The sequence below is a fragment of the Stegodyphus dumicola genome, chromosome X1 (genome assembly GCF_044657685.1).
Source record: "Stegodyphus dumicola isolate Sdum_Otavi_A_Nest chromosome X1, ASM4465768v1".
Taxonomy (NCBI): domain Eukaryota; kingdom Metazoa; phylum Arthropoda; class Arachnida; order Araneae; family Eresidae; genus Stegodyphus; species Stegodyphus dumicola.
Window position 1 is genome coordinate 157076531 of NC_140780.1, and position 25149 is coordinate 157101679.

A 25149-nucleotide genomic window follows, 5' to 3' on the forward strand; every position below is an offset into this window, starting at 1 on the left:
CAAATGATACAGTGCTTATTATTACAAATTTATATAGTTAAAATAGTGAGATTTAAATTTAAATCATTATAACTTAAATTATGAGTAACAGTTGATAATACATATTAATCTGCTTCTAAGGCGAAAAATAAATGATAAGCACAATACAATACAGACCCCCGTAAATTAAAATACGCTTGATAAGGGAAGCTTAGAAGACAGATTTCACATTCCAATCCATAAATAAAACTTTAGAAGCCACGGAGTCGTCGGTTTCTCGAGTCTTAAGATGGGCTAGTAACAGTTTTGAAACGTTTGTGCTATGCTGGGAATAGTTTATATACAATAAAGAAAAACAAATAATAATTTAGAGCTTTTTACATACAGTTTAAGAAAATCTCTAACTAAAAATTTGAAATTATATGTTTCATTTTTAAACTCGAAAATTATGAAGAGTTATGAACTCCCCAATATTTTCCGTAAGTGCTGTTCCTTAAATATAATAGTTTTCAGACACATTAATTAGGAAAGAATAATTTTTAATATCTATTATTAAATTATTGTCAGGACTATACAAAACAACGTTACTGGCTCTTTCAAATTTTTACATAGTTGCCCACAAATGTATTTACACCGGTGGTTAATAAGGTCCTTCATGTTCATCTTCGTGTTCTTCAGATGGAGGAATTCCTGCAACTATACCTGAATAATAATTTCCGTACGACTGTAGAACAGTTGCCCTAAAAAGAAAAGACGTTAAATAATTAGAATTAAAAAGTTTATAGTTAAAATTTATAGGATAATAAAGCTAATATTTTATAATTTTGCTTAAGTTATATGAATATGGAAAAGCACGCAAGAGCTGTGTGACTAAGGGAAGGGATGTCTTTATAGAGGACTTTGTAAGCAAAATTGGCTAGTATTCATGTTGCGCATAGAAAAACTATGAAAATTAACCATGTAGCCAGCCCGTTTGCCTGGGCTGGAACCCATGACAAGCTACCAGCATTGAGCAGTCTTTAACTGCCCGGGAGCTGGTGAGGTTTTGTATACCTTTCTGCCAAACTTTTAGAAACTGGTCTCACATATTCCTGTGTTAGGGCCAGCTGGACCTATACGCAAACTGAAGCCTCACGGTAAGCTTATCCCCAAGCCGCCGGCACTAAGGTCGAGGAACCAACCAATTAAAACTCCTGGGGACAACAAGGTGGCTCCCGTTTAGCTGAAGCAGAAGCCAAAGTAGTGTGTTGGGGACAGTACCTCATCCCTTAACTACCAGGACCCTCCTTTCCTACGAAACGGGTCTTCACGCACGGCAAACATGTGGGCAGCTATCTCCACACTCGAAGCTAGGTACAAGAGCTGTAATAGCATCTGATGACAAACCCCAACATCTAAAGAGGGAAACCACAAGTCAGAACATAAAATTGAAAGTAGTAGAGAAGAGGAAGGGCATGGGAAAAGGGTAAAGATGACAGGGTCTCCAGGATCGTGACACCAGTCTCACCAAGATGATGATCCCCTGAAGAGCTAGGGTACCTCGGGATAGCATCAGCATACTCACATAGAGTGAGCCCCTGAGAGGTTGCCTGATAGTGACATTTCCTTATATGCCAGAGGAATGATGGTAACACCAAAAAAAGTAGTTTGAATAAGGTTTTTGTGTTTAAAATAACCTAGCATTATAAAAACTATTTCATTTGTAAGTAAACCGTTATATAATAAACATTCGTCAATATTTATGTGCATTTGCTTCGAAAACAGCATTTTAGGGATATACTGCAAATTGGGCGAAGGATAGGAAGGAATGTCACTTCTCTGCTCAGTCGAAATGCAAGTTCTGATTCCTAAATTTCAGAAAATCTAATCTGTTGAAAATCAACAGCTGTTGTGATCTGCTATAAGCATAATAAATTTAAGTACATTGAAAAATGTGAATCAATATGCTAGTGTAGTATTACTTACAAAAATTACCTATTAAAAGAGAACCAATATAATCATTTAAGCAAAAGTTTTGTTTTGCAGGTTTAATAAAATGAACATTGTAATGGGAAATTTATTGCAATTAATTAGAATAAATTTCAAATATAATTTTATTTGAAGTTAGCCGATACTGATATAAATCTTTGGTTAAAATTCATTTACAGTTTCGTTAAAGCAACATGGATAAGAATCTTTTTTTTTAAAGTGAAAATATTGTTCATATGCTATGGATAGCATATCACCCAGTCCAGTATTAGCGAAATCCTCAAGTTATGTAGAAATTTGGTATGTTCTTTCTTCTAATTATTTTTATGCTATGGCTGTTATTGCTTCCTATCGTGCTAGACCACCTGATTGAAAGAATGAAGCATCGATACGAAGCTTGTGGAGGGAATGAAATGAATTATAGGCAACACATCTCACATCATGACCTTTTTTGTTGTTACATGTATACGAAACTATATTAAACTTGTATAAAATGTAAATTAATAATATAATTTGAAATTAAATATATTTTCATTGATTTTTTACTATATTGTGGAATAAGTAATTCAATTCACTACTTTCGTATGAGACTTGGAGTCAATCAAAGGATTATATTTTGCGTTATGCCTAATTAACTGCCTCCTGTTTAATATTTTGAAGGCATTGTAATAAATGACTAATATATTTTGCTAATAACTACATTTCATGTTATTTAATTTTAGAAAAATATCTAAATGAAACTAATATTTAAAACTTTTGCTCCAGAAATATTTTAATTTTTCATGGTATGAAAGCAAATATTGCGACTTTAAATAAATATTTTTCTCTAGTTGATATTTCATTTTTTTTCTTTCTGCTTATAAAAGAAATATTGGTTTTCTTATCCAAAGGAGACTACATCAAATTGCAATTTAAATAAATTATTTATTTTGTTACAGTTGTAGTTTCTACTTTTATTAGTGTTGTAAATAATTATGATTTGTGACTATATTTAGTACACAAGTTTGTTTAAAACCATTGACATGATTAGCATTGCTTTATTTTTGAAATTTACTAACTTTAAGTTAGCAAATAATTCATGAATGGAGAGGGAAGCTGATCAAGTTTTCTTGGTAAAGCTAAATACACATAAGCAATTTGAAGAAGATAAATCAACTTCTTGTCACAGTTGATTCATCATAAGCTTTGTTACGGTCTCCTTAACAGCAACAATATTGTTTTAAGATTATGTAGGTTTGTGGACAAATGCATCATTGATAAGATCGATGACTTGGAAGGCCAGCTATGATCTACCAAACCAGTGAATACATTGTAACTGAGCCAAAGCACAAGGAAGCATTAAGCGCACGTTAAAAAATTTGACATTCTCTGTCAACAAATTGATGACATTGTAAAACTTCCAAACTGTCTTTTTTATTTTATGCATAGGAATTTCAGACCGTAGTATTTTATCTGAAATTGCCTCAAATCATATCTTGAATAAGCTTTGGAGTTGGAGGCTTTGAAAATATGACTTTTTTAAAATAGAACAGAATTCAGAAACACTTACACAAAAATTACTTCGCCTTTTGGCCTATCTTTTGGCGGTTTCCAAAGCAGGATCACTCTTTTCTTTGGTAACGGATCGCCGTGACTGATCGCTGAACAAGGAAGCGTTTTTGTACCTTTTACTTTATACCAGTGACCTATCCTTTCATGGGTGTCAGGATCCATGGCAGCAATTAAAAATCCTTTGAAGCGTGGACCAGTCAATTGCACTGTAAACAAAAATTAGAGCTTGATTATGTCTCATGCTTTCAATGCCACATGTAATATTGCCTTACTTTTAGTGCTACATCAAAAATGACATTAGAATTTGCATATTAAATATCTTATTGTGAAATGCATGAAAGGAAAATTTCAGTCCTTTTCTTATTATGGTGCTGTTACCCCTTCTCTAATTTTGCAAGTTTATTTTTGTATTGATCTTTGTGTAGTATCTGTATCTAAACCTGATATATTGTTATTGCAATTATGCTAAGATGTAAATATTGGACAGAACAAGAAACCTTTACGATATAATTTAGAAACTGCTTTACTCGGTATTTAAAAGTGCTATGCAAAATGATCTTACATTCCACCTAAATTAAGAATGAAGTAAGCAGCATTTTTATTCGTTTAACATTTATTCAAAATTGACACCAATCTAATATTGTTTTCTTGCTACATTATCATGTTCCTATTCCAGTTAATAAGTTAAAGCTTTAGAAGGAAGATCTATACAATTCGATATCTGTAGAAGAAGAACACTGAGAAACGGAATGTTCGGAAACGCATTGCGAACGGTAAAAGATTTATATTCAGTGGCATCTTAGTCAGGCTACCGATTTAAGATGGCAACTTGAAAAGAGTTCTTAAATGTTGCCCTGTCCAGCAGTAGCCTAAATTTATTGCTAAGACTTGAAATGGTGTTACAAGCTTCTCAGTGTTTCACAGTTCCAAAGTTCCAAAAGATCTTCAGTGCATTGGTTTAATGGGTTTGCAGTCTCTTATGATGCATCTATTCTTATAATGTGGATTAAAGGTTTGATTATATATATTCTATAATGTATCTTATGTTGTGCTATTTGGCTATTTATGTATGTAATAAGGTACTTGTGGTTTCTTTGGTTATATATATTTCATAATGTATTACTTTGAAATAAGTAAGATTGCGGAGTCATTAGTTTCTTTTTTTTAAAAAAGCAGAAGAGGTGACAAAATGTGCAATGCAGTCGCCGGGACTCGAACCCTGGACCTCCGAAATACACTTCGAGTATGCTTGCAGTTACGCCACGAAGACATGCGGAAAGGAGGAGAAAATACCTTATAATATGACTATAAAAACATTTAATACAACTTAAACATGTAACATGTTGCAGTTTGTTTTTAATTATAATTTAGACAGATTACATATTGCAACTGTACTGTGGAAATGCACCATGGATGCGAACTGCTCACTTAACTTCAGTTGTATTATGTTTTTGAACTATACTATGCATCTACCATACTTTGTAATATAATATGAACTAAATAAGCTAATTAAGTAGACAAAATTAAAAACTATGCTATGAGCTACTCAACTGATACAACAAGGATATACTACGGACATACTAAGAACTATATTATATTGGGTTGAAACATAAGTAATGCTCGCTTTTTTAATTTAAAAATTTTTATTTTAACAAAACAAAAAACAATAAATTAGTCAATAATATCCGAGTTTTTGGATTTTCCCCATAGACCCAAGATGTTGAACTATAGTCATTTGGCTACAATCCATTCGTTCGGCTAATTCTCGAGTGGTTTGACGAGCGTCTTTGTGCAGAAGTTGATTCAAACGCTCTTCATCACACTCATTTGGTCGTCCAGAACGAGCAGCGCCTTTGAGGTCGAAATTTCCATTTTTGAATTTGGCAAACCAATTTCACGCAGTTCGTTCAGGCATTGTACCTTCTCCATAAACTTTACAAATCTCTCGGACAGCTTTTGCAGCATTGGCGCCTCTGTAAAACTCAAAAAGAAGGTGGGTGTCGAAAATGCTTATTTTTGTCGACTTGACACTCCATTTTAAGGATCTGAAAAATAACAAAAATTAGCTCAGACAACAAGAAAAAAAAAAATCAAATATGCCATCTTGTAGAGGGAAAGATTCTCTTTCGAATAACACAAAATATCATGCCATTTTCTTACCACGTAATTTTAAGCAGATCATAAACGGCCATTACTTACGTTTCAACCCAATATACGAAGAACAACATTAAACACAGCATTATACTATAACGAAGGATGTATACGCTAAGGCTACTATATACTAAGGCATGAACTATACTATTAATGATCAAACTATGAACTAACTGCGCTACTGATACTTATTGTCCAATGATTATGTAAGAACTAGAAATTTGCTCATTGAGAAATATTTATGCATCTAAAAAGTAATTGTACGTATTAGACAATGTAATGTAACATTGAATTGTACATATTAGGCAACGTAATGTGATATAAACATATTTAAAATCCACACCACAATGTCTAAATAAATAATTCTCCTGAGTTGGCGTTCAATCTTCTACGGATATGTTAAAAATATCTAAGTAAAGAGCCAACTCAGCGGCTTTGAAGCTTTCAGTTTAATGAGTTATATAGTTTATTAAGAGGTTATTATTTGTTAAGAGGTTATATAGTTTATTCTCTGTCAAATTAAGCAGGTTACTGCATATTACTATAGTATTGTAAACTCATTAGCTTTACTTCTGAACAGGAAATTTGCAACTTGAATAACGCCTTCTCGGGGATTCGAACTTCGGACCCCCCACCCGATTGCCAGTCGGACGCGCTTCCAATTGATGCAGGAAGGAGGGAGAAAATTCCTGACAGTGTGGTTCCAATCACATAACAAAGAACAAGGATAAATAAAATAGAAATATTAGAATTTCAGAAATGATTGACTTTTATGTCATCATAGATATACAGTAATCTATGGATTAATGAAGAAAAGTCTCTGTTATGACCTTCGTACCAAGAAAAGTAATAGGATGTGTACAGTAAGAATTCGAATCTTAAAAGAAATTTCTTTCATACGTTATCAAAGCTCAACACTAAAAATTGAAAACAAAAATCCATACTATTGTCCTGGGAACTAGTAACATCATTATGTTGATAAAAAAAAGCGAGAAAAATATCTCGTATTTCAAGAGAATAATTTAAAATAAAGGATGTTAAATGTAATTATCGTTATTATTATTATGTCTATAAATTTTCTTACTCAGAATCATATTTTGCTATTTAACTTAGTTGAACCCGTCTCAAACATTAAAAAAACTTACTCTATCGCATTAAACAGAGATAATTGAGATGTCTGAGAAGCGCCGTCTGCTACAAAGCAGCCACAAGTAAATAAACTATTTTTTTAACTCTTTCACATCGAAGTCGCCCCAAACGCCCAAACATTCAGACATCGGCTGGACGCCCGAAACGCCTGAATAAATTCCTACCCAGCGCTTTCCCCCATCATGTTACTGCATTACTCATTGCTTTCAGGTGTTGTTAAATCACATGTCAATCATTCTTTTGAAGCTACTAAAAGTAGCTTCCTTGTTTCCTTTGTTCCTTCCTTTCCTTTGTTTACTGTCAGTGTTTAGCTTTTGATGCCCGAAGTTGCAATCCCGTCCCAAGGGGGAACTTGACACAGTGTCAAAACGTCGAAGAAAGAAGTTCTCGCTTTACTTAAGTAAGGCTATTGTTAGCGCTGTAGTATTCAACTTGTTATGGGGGAAGGAAAAGCATTCCAGGAGAAATTCTTAGATATGGGCGTTTTCGATGTTTGGGGAATTGAGATTTTGCCCTCTCTCGATGCGAAAGAGTTAAACTAGAGCTAAAAGCAAACTAAAAGCATTTTAAGTTTTAAGACGAAGCAGAAAATCGACCTTATTTTAGGGTAAATTTTGAATAAAACTTTATTGATTTCGAGAGGTGATCAGATACATGTTCCTCTTCTTTAGGAGTGAGTATAGGAGAAAAAAGAAAAAAAAAAACCACTTTGCCGTGTCGTGTTTCTCCCAGATTGGAAATTTAAAGCCCTTAGTGGGGTATTAGAGCAAAATAAATTGTTGCGAAATACTATCATCCTTAATTGAGAAATTTTTGTTTTATTTGAAAAATTACTACATTTCAGTTTCAAAATCTGCATCTGACTCAATATATCCTACAGCGGATCAGTTGTGATAAATTTATATTTTAATTATTATTCTATATTTTTTCTTTTATATATATAGAATTATCGGAAATTCTTTTAATAAATTTTCTTGCGCAGAAAGATGTAACAAGAACTTTTTAATTTAATACATTATTTTCATAAAATAGAAAACAGCGAATCAATTAAAAAATATTTGCTAGTTTTTAAATATTGATTTAATTTTGTTTCATCGATACCATTTTTATGCTTTTTGACAACACCTTAACTGAAAACATAACGTGTACCTTCTTTTAAATCCAGATTCACTGTGTAGGTCTGATTTCTATCCAAAAAATAGAATATATAGTAATGTAATCACAGAACATTCATTTTTCTGTTCTCCTGCTGATGAAAAATTCAATTTGTTATAGTATTAAAAACATTCTAAGAATCTGACTGGCATATATTATATGCTATTTTAGATGTGAAAATTACTCTAAAAAGTAAATTGCTCAATATATCAAGAAGTATAACAGAGAAGGCATAGAGGAAAATGTGAGAATTCCGAAGCTTATGATTATCAGACCGAAACATTTATACTATCAGCATAGTTAGTTGAATCAGTTAGAGCTCAAAAAGGTTCCGATTAGAAAAAGATAGCTACATTTCTCGTTACAACGGATGAAATGTTGTTATAATGCACTTTTTAAGATTAAGTTAGATATATAGTATCCGGCATTCGTCAAAGGTACCTTGACAACCTGCAAACCAAAGCGTCAAATTTTAGTCACGAAGGTGATGCACCAGATGACAAAAAATGCCGAAAGGAGTTTAGATAAGCTAGAGGTAGTTCCATTTTTAATTTTCAATAAAGTAAATTTGACATGAAAATGATGTTAGATGTGATATTTCATTCTACATGTATCTGGCACGTAAAAGCTTTACAGCTTTGAATTTTATCCCTTTCACACAACGCGCAATGCGTAATAATTTAAGAATTGTGTAACTATCATGCTATACGTTACATACGGTGCAAAGAAAGCTTAAATTTTACATCAGTTTACAAACATATAGGGTAAGCAGAATCACAAAAATCATTCAAAAATAAACAAAAAGTAATAATAAAGCCTAGTTGAAGATTTTCTTTTCAGCCCTTATGTACGAAATTACTTTCATTTCATATCCATACTTATAATATTTAACAATAAAGGTGAACTCATTAATACAACTACTGAATTCATTACATACTTCAGGTTTTTACGTATAATAACAGTACCACACATATTATTCTTCTTTTGTCTACTAGCCTTTTTTTAAGTCATAAATTTCATAGTATCAGTAAAAAGTAATTCAGTTTTAAGTATGGGAACCTAAAGCACAACGAATAGAAAACTGCTAACCACTCTGCGTAAAAACACCTACATAATAATAGTCGCCCGGATGGTATAGTGGATAGGGGAACCTACTGCGATATCGAAGGGCCCGGATTCGAATCTCGGAGAAGGCATGGATATTTGCAAATATATAGTGCCTTTGCGGCAGGGGACACTCTAAATGGTTACAGTGCGAAAACATTGCAGAGAAAACAACGCAAGGCGAAAATGTCGTGGTACAAACATCGTAGAAGAAAATAAAACAAAGAGAAAACATCGCAGTTCTAAAACATTGTGGTACAAAATATCGTGGTCGAAAATAAAGCGAATCAAAAACTTCGCAGTTTATAAACATCGTCGTCGAAAATATCGTGATAAATATCGTGATATAAAAAAAAAATATCGTGATATAAAAAATAAAGTGTCTGCAAATGATCGCATGACGATAACATCGCACACAAGCGTTTTTCAGGTTTTAAAAGCTGTAAATGCATATTCGCATAATAATTTTGGAGGACAAGATGGAAAGAGGGAAATTTTTACTTCTATATTTCATATTTTAAATGAACTAATAAATTTTTGTTGAAAAAGAAGAAGGAAATTTAAGTATTAAAAAATTGAAAATGAGTAGAAAATTATTGAAACTTATAGCATTAATTTTCTACTCATTTATTATGACTTATATATACTTAATAAAATTTTAAATTTACATAGTTGATTAACAAAGGTCATTAATAAATTAATCTTTTTATAAAGTTTTACTGGTAATTTTTCATGAAAAGTACAGTCTAAAAATGTTTGAAAAAGGGAGATAAATAACTGCGTGAGGCTACCTCTATAACAATTGTTTGGTTAATTATCAGATTATATTCTTTCACATTTGTTAATCTGATATTGTTTAAACGAAAATTATATTTTGTTTTGTTTCCGTTTATTCTTATAGTGTCGTTCACATATTCGTGTATAACGTGTAATTAGTTATTTGGATGTTGATTTCTTAGTTATGACGAAAGTCAGTTACATAATATGTCAGTATGGAATCTGGATTTGTTGGATTATGCCAAAGCGAATGAAATCACGTGTGGTTTAGTGTTAGGGAAGAAGGGTGAGAGACTCTCGGATGCACAAGACAACAACACATACATAATTTCTGCAATAGCTAATTTAAAAAAAAAATACAGATATGTATATGTTATTCGAAAGTGAGATTAATAAATAAAAAATGCAGCATATTTTTGCATAAAATTTGTGATAGTTCAATTCACAATACAAAGAATCGGAATATTGCCACTTATATAAAGGACTAGCTGAATAGTGATCCAGGGTGCTAAACCTAATCCGAAGTAGTGCAGCGGTAAATAAGAAGACTTGGTTAAAAATAAAAGTCGCTGTAAATCTAAATTAATTTACTGCATATTTAAAGAAAAGCTGAATTATGAAGGGAGCAACTGAATTATAATCGGTAACATAAACTAAACACCGTAAATTATTCTTAAAAGATTTTTTTGTTTAATATTAGTGTTGACAAGTTGTTTCAAAAGTTAGATTCATATTTTAGGGTGCCTCTAAAATACGAATGCTTTAGGTCCTTAAAATTTTTTAAACAATTTAATCTTGGTGTTGACAAGTTGTTTCAAAGGTTAGATTAAAATTATTTAAAAAGAAATTTTATGCTATTATTTAAACGTAAAAATAGAAGATGTATAGAGCCTGATTATTGCCTAGGCTTACAAAGCCTCCATATTTTAGAGTGTCCCCAAATCATCCTATATTTTGACCTCATGGAAACCAGCAAGATGTGCGTTTGGATCTCCTAAAAGAAAGTAGTGTCATCAGCCCTCGCCTAGCTTAATCAAGCTCTGTACAAAGACTATACAAAGCAACAACAAGATGGAAAATATTTTTTACTGCACTGTACTCTTAATTTTAAAAAGCGTCTTTTGTTTATTTAAAGAAACGAAGCAGAGGCAGTGACTAGGCAGGAACAGAGGAATTTAGAGCCGCCTGGGATATTTATTAGGCAGCTTAATTCGGGATTAAGTTTTCAAGGCATATTTACTGTATGTGTATTATCATAGCATCACAAATCAAGTGTCCCTGAAAAGTGGAAAAGAGGATATTGGATAATGTAAATAAATTTATTTGAATTTTTGTAAACAAATTAACACTTTCCTCAGAATTTTAAATTTCAACAAATACGAAATTATAAATACAAAAAAATGTAAGAGCTATATAAAAAATTTCAAAATTTATTATAATAATAAATTTAATATTTTTGAGTCACACTGGTAAAATAGGTGTTTTATAAATAACATTTATTAATGTCCTCAAATTTCAAATAAAAAAATTCGTAATAATATTTTCAATACATGTTCAGATTTACTGTACGTTTTATATATAAATAAATTTTAATAATAATTAATAGCGTGTTAAATTATTAACAGCGTATAATTACTGGATATCATTAACAGCGTAGACTTACTGAATAATTAACTATCACATATTAATTACCCAATATTACATTTGAAACATAGTGAAAAGTAAGAAGATCTTGATGAATATGGACGCAGTGTGTGATTTTCTTCGTTTAACCGCCTTTGTACAGCAAATTAAAGTTTAATCCTAACATTAAAAGACCTTTCATATTCATCCGATGAATAAAGTATAAATAATCCCTTAGCAGTTAGCAGAAATAGCATTATGTTGACCAGATCATAAGACGGCATCATACTTAAGACAAGTCTGCATTTTTTTTTTTTTTTTTTTTTTTTGAAGGTTTTGAAGCTTGTTGTTATAAGAAAGGTAAAATGCTTGCATATAATAGTTTCACATGCACATTACATATGTTAAAGCTGATTAAATGATCTCAAGAAAGATAATTAGAACTAACACAACGCCGTAAGGTAAAAATCATATGTCCGACGAGAGGAAATATAGATTTCTTATAAATTCCTGAGTTTCTTGAGAAATTTATTGAATCAGGACGACAGATGGGCGACTAATGTTGTAGGAAAAAAGAGAGAGAATGGATGGATTTGGGCCTTTGTCTTTGTCAGTGTATGCTTTTACGGTAGGCCACCTGACTGGGATAAAGTGGGAGCATTTATGCAAATTAACGTAAACGGTGTATGAAACCTGTTTGTTTGCGCTTGCCTTTAGATCTAGATTATATCAAACCTATCATTTAGAATTGTGTATGACTTTTGCGTTTTAGTCGAATTTAAGTTGTAAATAAAATTATAATAGTGATCTTAACTGAGATATTAAGTTGCAAGCCATATATTTTAAAAAAAGTAAATGAAAAGTGGATAAAAGATTGATTGTTTTTCAAGAGACATGGAAAATTACGCACTTTTGGGGCACTCTGCGCAATAAAGTTATATGGTTTGTTTGTAATAATGCAACAGTAGTTACAAAAGAATACAGTCAACGCTGCAATTAAGAGCATCATAAAGTAAAATTTGAAACGTTAGGAGGCAAACTTAGGGAAGTTTATGAAGTCTGGCTTAGATCGACAACAATTTCTTCCCCAGTTTTCTCTCTCTAAAAACTAAATTACTAAACGATCAAAACCAAATAAAGTCTGCTAAACTTCTTTGCCCTGACAAAAAACTATTACCTAGAAATATTAGTTTGTCAGCCAGCAAGGTAGCGGAACATGTTTAAAAATTCGCTAGGGATTTGCAATGTCAACTCAAAGAAAAAATGTTTACATTTTGCAACATTTTCAATAGCAGTTGATGAGAGCGCTGACATTATATGTATAGTATAGCTTGCCGTAGGAAGGGTTACAGATGAAGTTGATGTAACTAAGTAATTATCAGAAGTAATTTCTATGAAAAAAGCCTGGTGTATATAATATTTTTTCTGCAATGAAAACTGTGATAGATGAATAATTAAGTTGAGATAAAATGGTTGGATTTGCAAGTGATGGAACAGTTGTTAGAGCTGGTAAAACATGAAGCGGTAAAATTCAGAAAAAAATTGTAAAAGAAGAAACATTTCAGAACAAAATTTGTCTTAGACATTGCATTATTCATCCAAAAACACTTTATGCCAAACTTGCAGATGGATAATGTTAGGAACAGTATGAAAAGTAGTAAACTTTACTTTTGGACAAGCTTTGAATCATCAAGAGTTTGTTGCGTTGCTTGAAGAAATTGAAAATAAATAGGGAGAAACGATTTATTATGTAACAAAGTGAGATTTTGAAAGGCTGTATGAAAGCGGTTTTTTATTTAATAAATGAAATTAAAATTTTCTTGTCGCGCAAAAATAGAATCACCAACGAGCCACATATTGATACATGGATAGCAGATTTAAAATGTCTTGTTGACCTAGCCGGCCATTTGCATTGCTTTGATTTGCGCTTCAATTTTACATTATTTTCTTTAACTTGTGAGATCCTTCTTTGCTAGCATATAATTGTAACTAGATCTACCTAACAGTTTACGCAAAATTTGATTTATATTACTATAATATATTAATTATGTTATATGTGATAGTTAATGTTTGCTGAGATTTAAGATTGTTTCAAAGTAAACTATTTTGTTACATAAATCGCACTAAAGAGGTTTTCATGCAGTATGAATAGAAGTTAAGGCTAAGTTATTTGCAAGAATGGTATTTTCAGTTAGATCTTAAGACTTCAACTGACAGCGTAATTTCTGGAACTAAATCGGAAACTATACTCCCAGTTTGTCAAATATTTCAGTAACGTCAGTGTCTCTAGTTTCTTAATGTGTTAAATTCGTTTCTAAATTTTTAAGTTTGCTTAAAAGCATCTTTGTCATTTGAAATTTCTGTTTAGTGATATTTTATTAATACGACAGCTGTACTCTTTGGCATTAGAATAAGAAGAAAAATTTATGTTTTTGGCTTTCTTATAAGCTTCTTAAAGGTATTTTTATTCATAATAATAAGAAGGATCAAAATTAAATTTTAAATTTTGTTTTTCGAATCAGAATTAGACTCATCTTTTACTACAAATCATATTCTTTCGACGTACCCATTTTAGCAATTACTTTCATTTCAGATTAAAATCAGCTTCCCACGATTTCCAGATAATGTATCCACTATGGAAAATTTGAAGTGATTCATTAGCTTTGATATTTTTATGATTTCCCAATTCATATCTTAAATTAAGAATTTCATTATAAATGCATCTCTTCTCATAAATACGTAACGCTAATAAGCTTTTTGCATTATCAAATGATACAAATATATTTAAAAATGTATACCACAATGGACAAGCAATATTAATTTCATATAAAATGTGCTTTGTAGCTAAACAGCATAAAACCTTAAAATATCACTGTTTAAAATCGTGCATAGCCTTTTTTTAAGTAACTTGTCATCATCAGTTTCCAGGGAAGTAAAATAAATTCTTCTTTTTCCTGTTCCTTTTTTTTTTTTTTTTTTCAAAGCTAGAGGAAAATAAATCCTCTAGCTGTCTTAGGAGTTTAAGCAGCAGTTTGATTTTTAAGGAATACCGGATGGACTGCAGATGCGGAAGGAAAATGATATAATTTCAGAACTATTTTAAAGGATAGAATCTCTAAACAAGATGGATAATGAGGTAGCAGCGTCTTTGACAAAAACGTTTAGAAGAATAGCGTACAAAACTAAAACTGTTAAGTTTAAGTTTTTAATGGAAAGTCATAGTTCTTAATATTTTCCTTTTATATTTAATCCATTGTAACAACCCTAATTATGCCTTTTGTGATAGGAAAATTCCCATACGATGATTTTTAAGAAGGCATGCAGTTAAACTGAGCTTACTGTGATCTTTAATGCTATCAAGACTATAACATTCGGACAGAAATTAAAAATCTTACAGTGTTTAGCAAGTCAAATTAAAAAATGAATAAACAGGATACCTACTGAATACTTAATGCTAATTTTTTAGTATGACTTCTGATGGAAATGCCATCCGTTACTATTCTGTAATCTTTAGAACACTACTTCATTAGGGTTTCCTTATTATGACACAGATCGAGGAGGGGAAGAAAAAATAAAGGGGAAAAAAGATTAATTTTGGATGTTTTGACATAGGCTCAGTAAATGATCAGATATAGCGTCATCGAATTTTCATGTTAACTTAAATCCTAAAAGTCCTAAAAATTTCTGTTTTTACGAAAATGCAATATACCTGATATTTCCCGACAGGTTTGAGCTAAACTTTATCAATGGCAACCAAGCACTCTCTTATGCTTCTATAGACAGTAGTCTTCTTTGTAGAATAGTAGTCTTCCTGATACCTTTGCATTTAACAAACTTTGTTACACTGAACAAATAGCCTGATTTAATGTAAGCTTAGATGACAACACAGGTTCTATCTTATTGGATTAAAGGTTGTTTTTTGGCGTCCTCTTAATCAGATACAAATATAAATGCCTCAAGTAGTGAATGAAATCTTTACGTTTTCTTTCAATGTAAAAATTAAAGGCTAAGAGATAAATCATTTTGATATAATGTTTGACGCATTAGGCGTCCCATTTAAGTAAGGTATCGTTTTCAGAACAACGTTCCGAAGCAAAAACATTATCTTTTCTTATATTCCAACCAATGCAGCAATATGTTTTAGGAAATATTCTGACAGTAATTCCAGCCAATACAGCAATATGTTTTGACATAGGCTCAGAATTAGGAAATATTCTGTCAGTAATTAGATTAAGCCTCCATGCTCATTATAGCGGTTAGCGGTGCTGACTGTCCTACCTTTGTGCACGGTTTGAATCCCGGAGAAGTCATGAATGTTTGCAGTTTTTTATCACCATCCTGTAAGCGAAATATCAATCAACCGCGATGGTGCACCCTCGGTAAAATTATCGTCGAAGAAACGGCTTAACAGCTAAGTGACAAATAGGCTCGGCCATTTCCGATAAATGCTTAACAAGCAAGCATTGAGTGGATAGTAAGATATAGATCATTTATAACTATTATTTGCTTACTAACAGCAGTCAGAAGATGCTTTAAAAACGTACGTTTTTGAAACATTTTACCTGGAATAATAGTAGTTACTATTATAGCTTCTCGAGTTTGAAACAGGTTTGAAGGTTAGTAGTCCTCTCTAAGCAATAAAGCTGGTTCCGGTCTAGTTAACTATCATATTTTAATAAAAAATACCATAGAATGACAAAATAATTTGGTTTGACAGCCCATTTGGTTTGACAAGTAGTGGACAGCTGTCAAACCAAATGGGTATAAAGACGTTTCCTTTTATTAACAATACAACGTCTAACTTCTGTTTCCTACTTTTTCCTTTGTAACGCATCTCTTATCTGCTGTGTCATTAGCTAAATGGATCCCTGATAAATATCTTTAAGTATCATTATACTCAATTGAATTTGTTCCATTTGCTGTTATTAATTACTTACTAACTTAAAATAATTTCAGTAAGAGTACGTGATACTGATTAGAATTTAATTAGATACAAATTCTCTTAGTTTCACACTTGATAAATCTCTGTTAAAATTTATTATATATCGTACATTTAAAATAAATATTTTTGATGTTGAAATCGTCTATAGCGGAATATACTTTGGGGGACTATTACACTATGGTAGCAAGGCATTTATTAATGTTGTCTGGCAAATAGCTATTATTTGCCATAGTGCTGCCATTCGACGTGATGTAAGTTTCTAAATTTATCTTTTAAATTATTACCATAGTTGCATAATAAGCTGAACAATTTAAAAGTAACAAAAATACCTCTTAATAATTTGCATCTTATTTTTAATAGTAATCTATTAATTTGGTGCAATTTAAATGCCTTTAACTGAAATAACTCATGATATATCCATTTACTAATTTATATAATTGTTTTAATTGTTTCTACCCTTTCTGTAATTAAGAAAAGTTATTTTTAGAGCCATAGATTGCCGTATCTCGGTACAGAATAATAATATGGTTTGACTTTTTCAGCATTTTCATTTCCAAACTGGGCCCACTAGCGTCAGAGCTGTTGAACGCTGTTAATTCGATCTGGGCTCTAATCACGGCGAACGGGATAGCTGCATGGGTGATTTCATATCTTTTCCCATGGCGTGACACAGAGATGAGTAAGCTGCCCTTAAAAAGACTGAAGGCAGCGGAGCAAATTTCTTTGCTCCTGATGAAGAGGGGCCTGCGCCTGTTTGCCCTCGAAATCGATTGAGTTCTTAACTAAATCTATGCTAAACACAAGATTATTTTTTTGCCAGTTTTAATAAATAATAATAATAAATAAAAAAATAAAATGTTATATTCGATATTCATAGATGGCAACTTTCAATTAGAGGGTAACAGATGTTTCTATTTTAGGCACCTGCTGCCTTAAAAATGTTTACAAAATGCGAAAAATATGCGAGTGTTAGTCTCAAAATCATTGACTTATTATAAATATTGCTGTTAGTTTTTCCCTTTAATTTCAAGCATTACAACGGCTCTATGTAACATAAAATGTGGGCAGAAATATTTTTCAAACGCCGATCCTTTATGAATATTTTATAAAACGGTATTCGATGAGGGAATTTGAGCTTTCGGAAAGAAATTGAATGCTCTTTCGTTTCCGAAGCGGAAAAAGAAAATGAATCTACTGCGGCTTTTTTTGTGTTTGCAGAACCTGTTTCTGCCCTTTGTATTTTTACGCATCGCTTGGAAGAACAAATTGGCAGGCAGTGATTGTTTTTCATTCCCTAATTTCACGCCGTATGTTAGCAATTTGTGCAGTTAGTATATTTTACAAAGACTTTCACCCGGAAAACTTTTAATAAACAAAATCAGGTAAAAGAGATTTATAAATCATAGCTAGAGAAGGAAATAAGAGAAAGAATGATAAATTTCTCGAAATGTTTCAGAATCAGTTCAGAAGTTACTGCTTCTGGCTGGCACGCAAAAGAAGTATTTCAAATTATTTGAAATTCATTAGATTTCATGCGCTGGGAAAATACTGAAACAATATTTCTTGGATATAAGACTCTAAGAGTTTATCCCAATGTCGAACAAAATCAAGCTTTCATTATTATTATTATTACTTGTTCGGATTACAAGGATTCGTCTATTTATGTAAGTCAAAATCAGAATGTTAACTCACAGCCTATACAACTGTTCATTTCGCTTATCTTCAACTGGTATCGAGCTCTTTGTTCTGTATGCATAAATTAGTTTTTTTTTTTTTTTTTAAATAATGATTAAAAAAATAATTTAAAAAAACAATAACATTTCTTCTATAATTAAATTATTTTAAAAACTGAAATTATTATTGAAATTAAATTGCAAATTATTGGTACTTATGTAAATTACAGAAATTCATAGATAATGTTAAGCTACATACATAAATCACTGTCCTCATAGATAATGTTAAGTTAGACTTCTGCGAATAGCTCCATAATGGTCATTTCATAAACCAAGATGAGCTAACGAAGTAAACTGACATGATGAGCTTTAAGACTTTGTTTTACTTAGCATGCTGTTTCTTGTGTTGAATCTTTCCAGCCGCTCCACATTGCTGTCAGTTCCACAAGAAAATTCAAATTAAATGAGTTTAAATACTGTGTGAAAAATCTAAGTTTGGAGACAGAGCGTCGACAAGTTGAACTGGGAACGCTGTAACTCTCAGATTGTACCTGTCATAGTAACGCTGTGCTGTTTGTTGGTGAGTTTCAGCTTTGCTTTCAGTTACGTTAAAAGGTGTATTGGTATTAATCTCAATTTTGATATTTGTTTTGTAAATTATAAGGTATTTCTCCAGCCTTCTTAGCATGCCTTCGTGGTAAAGTGGTCAGTACACTCGGCGCGTATTCGAAAGGTTCATGGTTCGAGCCCCCTCGAGGGCACAGCTAATTTTTCATATACTCTTGCTTCTAAATAACCTAATGACTCTATAGTGTCGCTCGAACTAAAAAAAAGGTGTTGGATGATGAGTCTCCACCACCAGGACTTGGCGATTGGGTTCCCTAATCCCCAGTCGCCCTTTAAACGAGTGTTACATAGGGTATTTCTCGTTTCTTCTTAGCATGTCTTCGTAGTGTAATGGTCAGCACGCTCGACGCGTATTCGAGAAGTCCGAGGCTCGTGTCTCGGCAAGGGCACTGCTCACTTCTTCGATTTCCTTGTTTCGAAAAATCCTAATCATTATCTTAGAAGTAGAAGTCATCAACTTCTAAGAAACAATAGACGTATACATAATTACATAATAAACCTAAAATGAGTGCAAGCACACACAGGAATAGAAGGTAAAAATAGCATACAAATTAGACAAAGAAGCAGCTGATTTAGAAGCTATTATACGCATCTATCCGGCTTCCAGCTCCTCCTTCACACTAAAAAAGTCATCTTGGAAAAAGCAGTCTAAAAATGGAAAAATAAATGGGATCACGGAGCAACAGGAAGACGAACGTATGAGTTTATGCCAGAAGTCTCAACTGAACGTCTTACAGCCATTTTATAGCTAAGACAATTTATAACAGGTCACTGTACACTTCCGTAGATCCAATATCTCACAACCAAACATCTGCGTCTGAGGGACTGAAGGTTCCCCAGAATATTAAATCTTCCACTGCACATTGAGATACTCAAACCATGTACGCTTTACAACCAACTACGGCATACCGTACAAAAAAAATATAATAAAAAATTATGTGTCAGTTAATAAAATTTTTAGAAGTATCAACATAGCAGCAACTATGAGGCAACATATACTGTATCAGCCAAGCTAAATTAAAATATTCAATAAGCTACTATTTCATAACAGATTTTATTTGGTTTCCCTTTTTTTATTTATTTATTTTTCGCACAATCTTCTGAATTTTCTCCGCAATGACAATGCTTACATCGCCTGAGCATAATTAACTAATGAGCTTATGAAAATTTTAAAAACTTTAAATCATGAACTAACAACTGCAAAATATAAAATAACAATGCACTAATTACAAAGCAGCAATGTAATGTACTTTATATATATATATATATATTGTAGTCATTATTATTTTTTGAAGCAAGAGATGTGAAAAATGTGCAGTGTCCTGGCCGGGACTCGAACCCTGGACCTCTCGAATACGCGTCGAGTATTCGCACCGTATGTATATATATACATATTACTCTTTCTTTAAATGCATACTTTTATGTTGTATATTTATATGCATGTTTATGTTGTATGTTGTGTGTATGTAATTGTAAGTTCTTGTTGTATACTGAATGTTATGTTTAATTTTATGGTATATGTATACATGTTATATTTTATAATTCTGTGAGCAAACCAAAGATGTCACTCTGTACCCCATTTTCCACTCTAACCAATACAAAAACCATTAGCTATGCAGAAACTTATTCTCAAAATACCTAAACTCCCAAAGCGATACTCTTGTTGCCCCTGGGAGGTGTTGCTCTGGATAGGAGAGGGCGTGGGACATACTTTAACCATCATCATATGTTAGACATCAGATGTCCCCGCCCTCCATCACCAGTCACTAGAAACGTAACATTTTTAAAAATCAGGAGTTGAAACGATTCAGGTCTCATGAAAAATTTTAAAAATAAGTAATTAAAATAATTTCTCAATGCTCCCAATGTGCAACATTTGCAAACAAATGGCAAACTGAACGCCCTTTCCATGATTCCTGAGTTTTGCTGCACCTTTTTAGAGAAAAAAAATGCACTTTTTCAACCTTGCGAATATTTTTTTATTATTATTACTGATTTTTCTGGCTCCTGGCTATGTAAATTGTAAACTCAAGCAAACCGCTTTACGAACAATTTAATTTCCGAGCAATTCACTGCTGATTGATTTTTCTTTCTAGCTTTTCGTTTTATAAGCAGAAGGAAAATCGTTTCTTTGCACCTTTTTTATATGGATGCTAGTTCAGTTACGTTTCGTCTTTGTTGCACATATTCAGCATTTTGATGTGCAAGAGCTTCATGGAGGTGTTTAAAATTTACATTTTGCTCTCATTATGTTTAAACGTATGTTCACACAGAACTTGCAATGTTTTGCTCTTTTGATAGTGGAAGCAGTGACCACTAATAAATCTATTATTTTCAACGCAGGTATGAGTAACCGCATTAAAAGAGCTCTCATTAAAAAGAGCTATTAGGTTAATAGACCTTAACTGGCTTATCCTAATTAACGCAATGTAAACTAACTAATCTTATAAGAGCTCAATAGTATAATATTTGAGGAACTATTTGTTAAAAATGAGTACATACTTGTTAATTTCCTCATTCCGATTTTCATTTGGAGGTAAGCGTTGATTTTTTTGGATTGCTTCACATGACTACAGAAACTCAATAACGACAATAGTTATTTTAAATCGTTTAACATGAAGTAGCGAAGCTTAAATAAATGTGATGTAATCGTTATGTAGATCATTGGCAGCGTGCATTTGCACATTTGTCTGATTTATATTCCAGTCTTCTATTTCAGTGAATGCTGAACTTGAGTGTTGTTAAGGTAAGATAATGCGGAATAATTTTGAAGCTATAGATATATAACTATAGCTTTTTGAGGGGAAGAAACGAACAAGGAAGTAAGCGAAAAATGTTTGGTTGTTATTTGGTAGCCTCTTATTAAAAAAAATTCGATTCCTCTTTGGATTCAAATAAAATACTAAAATGCATTAACTTGTTTTTAATTAATTTAAAATACTAAGCACTTATTTATTACATTTTTAAGAAATTAAGCTAATATTGTTAAGAAGAATTTTCTTATAATAATCTTTCATATATTCTTATTTCTTCATAAGTAAAGCTGAGCCTCTTAGAATAAATTCCAGACACTGCATATTTAATGTTACAGTAACTACTACAATTTTTGATTCCCATTCTGAAAAGCACAACTTTATAACATTGCTGTGCAACCAAAGTTACAATGTCAGCAGCCTTTCTCAAAAACAGCCCGTTTCATTAATGTGCCATAACTGAAATTCATTCCCTATTAATAAATTAAAAAGAAAAGCAAATTAAAATTCATTTAAAATCTACTGTTATAAAATAAACCTTACTAAAAACTTCTACTGAAAACTGAAATCCTACTAAAGTTACTACAACGAAATAAAAATCCCACAAAAGAACACTACTGTTATTTTAATGGTGCCTAGCATAAAAATGCCGGCAGCTTATAATAGCTTGCTTGATTCGAAGAAATTTCACAAAAGCGTTGAAATAATTTATACCAGTCACTACTATGAAAGTTTTTAATTTCGGGTACGCTGAGAACCTTTTGTTAAATGTACCTGCATCCTTCTGCCGGTTATAGTTACGAAAACGTGCCTTTGCGCAGGCAACGGTTTCCTGAACTCAGATAAGAAATAGAAAAGTTTGGGAGAAAATTAAAAGTTTCAAAATATCTCTTATTCGTGGACTAAAAGAAAAAGGTTGAACATAAAATGCAAAAGTAAATATGTCAGCATTGATCATGTGAGATCGGATTTCGTTGAGAGGGTGGCATTATTTTGATTACGGGGATTAAAGTTTCACCGCGTAGTTGGAAGCATTAGGCATAAGATTAAAATTTACATTTTAAAATTTGCCAATTCATGATAACTGTACTCCATTAAAATTTCCAAAGCATCTTATTCTTAAATTTTACACTTTTTTTTAACTTCACACAAATAAGGATGAAGTGTTGAACCCAAAAATATAAAAGAAAACAACTCCTCACTTAATGATTCACAATGGGCCTGAAAAGAATACATGTAGCCAACCTATCTAAGTATACCTTATTAAGTTATCAAATATGTTAGAAATTTTAATTAGCATTAGTAACTAAAAACCATGATATATATTTTAAATTATATATTGCAAATAAATTCAGAAATTAAGTTTCCCGATAAGCAATCTTTTCTATCCTCAGTTGACATAAATTTATAATGATTTCTTAACCAGATAACTTTAATACGTAAGTGACGATAGAAAAATCATTCAACAATGCCAGAACTACCATTGTTGAATGTTTATATCTATTTATATTGCATCCATTAATTTAACTGGAACTTTAAAAATTTATTTATTGATATTTTTGTTTATTTAATTTTAAAATAATGAATAAATAGGGACTGCTTTCAGTTAGCTCCATGCTTTATAACATTTTTATGTTTTCTACTAAAATTTACAATTAAGCAAAGCATTTCTTGCAAATAGACTGCAGTTTAAGCAAATATTTTCCTTAAATATATTCAGTGCATTTAACACAAACAACACCTGTTCTTTTTTTATTGAAATATCCAAACTGGCTTTTATTTCTTGGAGTTTTGGTTGGAATTATTAAATGTGGAATCCGGTATTATATCTGTAATGTTCAACTTCTGCGATATTTTAAAGAGGTCCGCCTTCAGTTTCTGAAAATTTATAAGGTATTTCTTCCGCCTTCTAAGCGTGCCTCCATGGTGTAGTGGTCTGCATGTTAGGCGCGTATTCCAGAGGTCCGCGGTTCCTAAAAAAATATTTAATGTGTCTACAAATTCAATTTTATTATTTTCCTCAAAGTCAGAAATATTTTATTCATTTCTGTTTAAATTTATATTGGAGCAGTTTTGATATACATTTTCTATTCTACTAAATAATTCGCACTAATTCTGAATCATTACCCAATCATAAATTGCATGAGGTTTGAGGGGGTTTGATATAGTTAAATGTATCATATGGAAATACTTCAAAATTAGGTTTCCGAATGCGAAACAGATTGGTATAAATAATCATTTTCCGAAAGAGAAATAATTTCCAAAAAGCAAGCATAAGAAAAGGACATTGATTGCTTAATTCCACACTTCTTAAAAGATCTAAAATCGCTTTGATTAGTTTGGTAGTTTTAATGTTAATGCAAGCATACGCAAGTATTTAAGCAGTATTTACCTTGAATTCCTTCCATTCTGTAGTGATAATGACTTGAAGAAGCAAGGAAGGAGTACGGAGAATGCTGAGGATCTTTGGGCTCCGTTCCAAAGTGCCGGGGTAATAGAGATTCGCAGGCCTCGGCCGGAGCCCCGCGAGGGAAGGCTCGGCCGGCTCGAATTAAGCAGACTACAGTCACGATGCTTAGTAAGATCATTGCATGCAGTGGCTGTCTCGTTCAACTGCTGTCTTGCCAACTAGACCGGAACACCGCTCTACCCTTTTCCTTATGAGAAACACTCTTTCCGTTTATAGGTTAAGGGAACAATTGCGCTCTCTCCAAATTTAACCCACTTTGGGATAAAAATGCAAACGCCCATCCACCTTCAACTCGATAATTAGCTAAAGCCCTTTCACTGCAATCAGATAAAAAGCGTTAACTCCCCTCTCAAGGTTACACATCAAATAATATAGAGAGTGAATACTGCATAAACTAAATTAAAAGTGAACAACAAGGGGAAAATGGAAAATTATCATGGTTCGGTTAAGAAAGAGAATTTAGGTGGAGAGCATTATATAATAAAACTCAGTCCTTTTTTATGATTAGAATAATTATTGACCTGAATTGTAAATATTGATAGGAATTCTTTAGTTCTCGTTTGAGATACATCCTTAGAAATAAAAACTTGCAAAGTTGATATCATCAGAAGTGCTTTCACATAACCTGGCCATATTTTTATCAGAAACAACATTGTAAAATTAATGATACTCTGCATCGTAATTTATTAATTATTTTATTTCATGAACGATCAAAGAAATATTCCTTTCCTTCGCTGCTCCTCAATTCCAGCTGCCAAAACAAAGTCCTAAATGAATAAATATAAATAATCCAGGCTATGGTTTTGGTATTTAAATTAACTGTTTTCAGACAGACACATCAACAAGACTTCCGGAAGATCGGTAACAATTTATAAGGTATTTCTCCCGCCTTCTTAGCCACCCTTCGTGGTGTAGTGATCTGCACGCTCAGCGCGTAATTGAGAGGTCTATGGTTCGATTCCCGGCGAAGCCGTTGCAAATGTTTCATCTTCCCTGCTTCCAAAAATACCTAATGTCTCTACAAACTATTAGAAAAATAATTAATTGGGTTGATAGCCATCGGAACGGGATAATAATAGGAATAGGAAAGCAATGCAACAATCGACTTGCCTAAACAAAGTGATCTCGGTTATCTTTCTTGTGTTCTTCATTAAGTCTATAAACTCATCAAATTTTGGACACAGCTCTCATTTGCCTTCCTCCAGATTCTGAGAATCATTCCTTATT

The 25149-nt window shown here is 32.2% G+C and overlaps 1 protein-coding gene across 1 annotated transcript; it reads right to left on the reverse strand.

The window, feature by feature from the left end:
- Positions 1–501: 501 nt before the first annotated feature.
- On the reverse strand, positions 502–24091 carry LOC118202588 (reelin domain-containing protein 1-like). The gene is made up of 3 exons (XM_035374755.2): positions 23845–24091; positions 3497–3704; positions 502–719 (listed from the first exon to the last, which is right to left on the reverse strand). Exons 1-3 carry the CDS (start codon positions 24038–24040, stop codon positions 620–622), a joined length of 504 nt encoding a protein of 167 aa, XP_035230646.1. The 5' UTR covers positions 24041–24091; the 3' UTR covers positions 502–619.
- Positions 24092–25149: the final 1058 nt, after the last annotated feature.

Bases quoted from the DNA above. Each gene is read 5' to 3' on its own strand.
- LOC118202588 (XM_035374755.2), bottom strand. From the start codon at position 24,040: ATGATCTTACTAAGCATCGTGACTGTAGTCTGCTTAATTCGAGCCGGC. The intron at 3,705-23,844 runs GTAAATACTGCT...TTTTGTTTACAG, and splicing joins CAGAATGGAAGGAATTCAAG to TGCAATTGACTGGTCCACGC. The intron at 720-3,496 runs GTAAGTGTTTCT...TTTTCTTTTTAG, and splicing joins AAAGGCGAAGTAATTTTTGT to GGCAACTGTTCTACAGTCGT.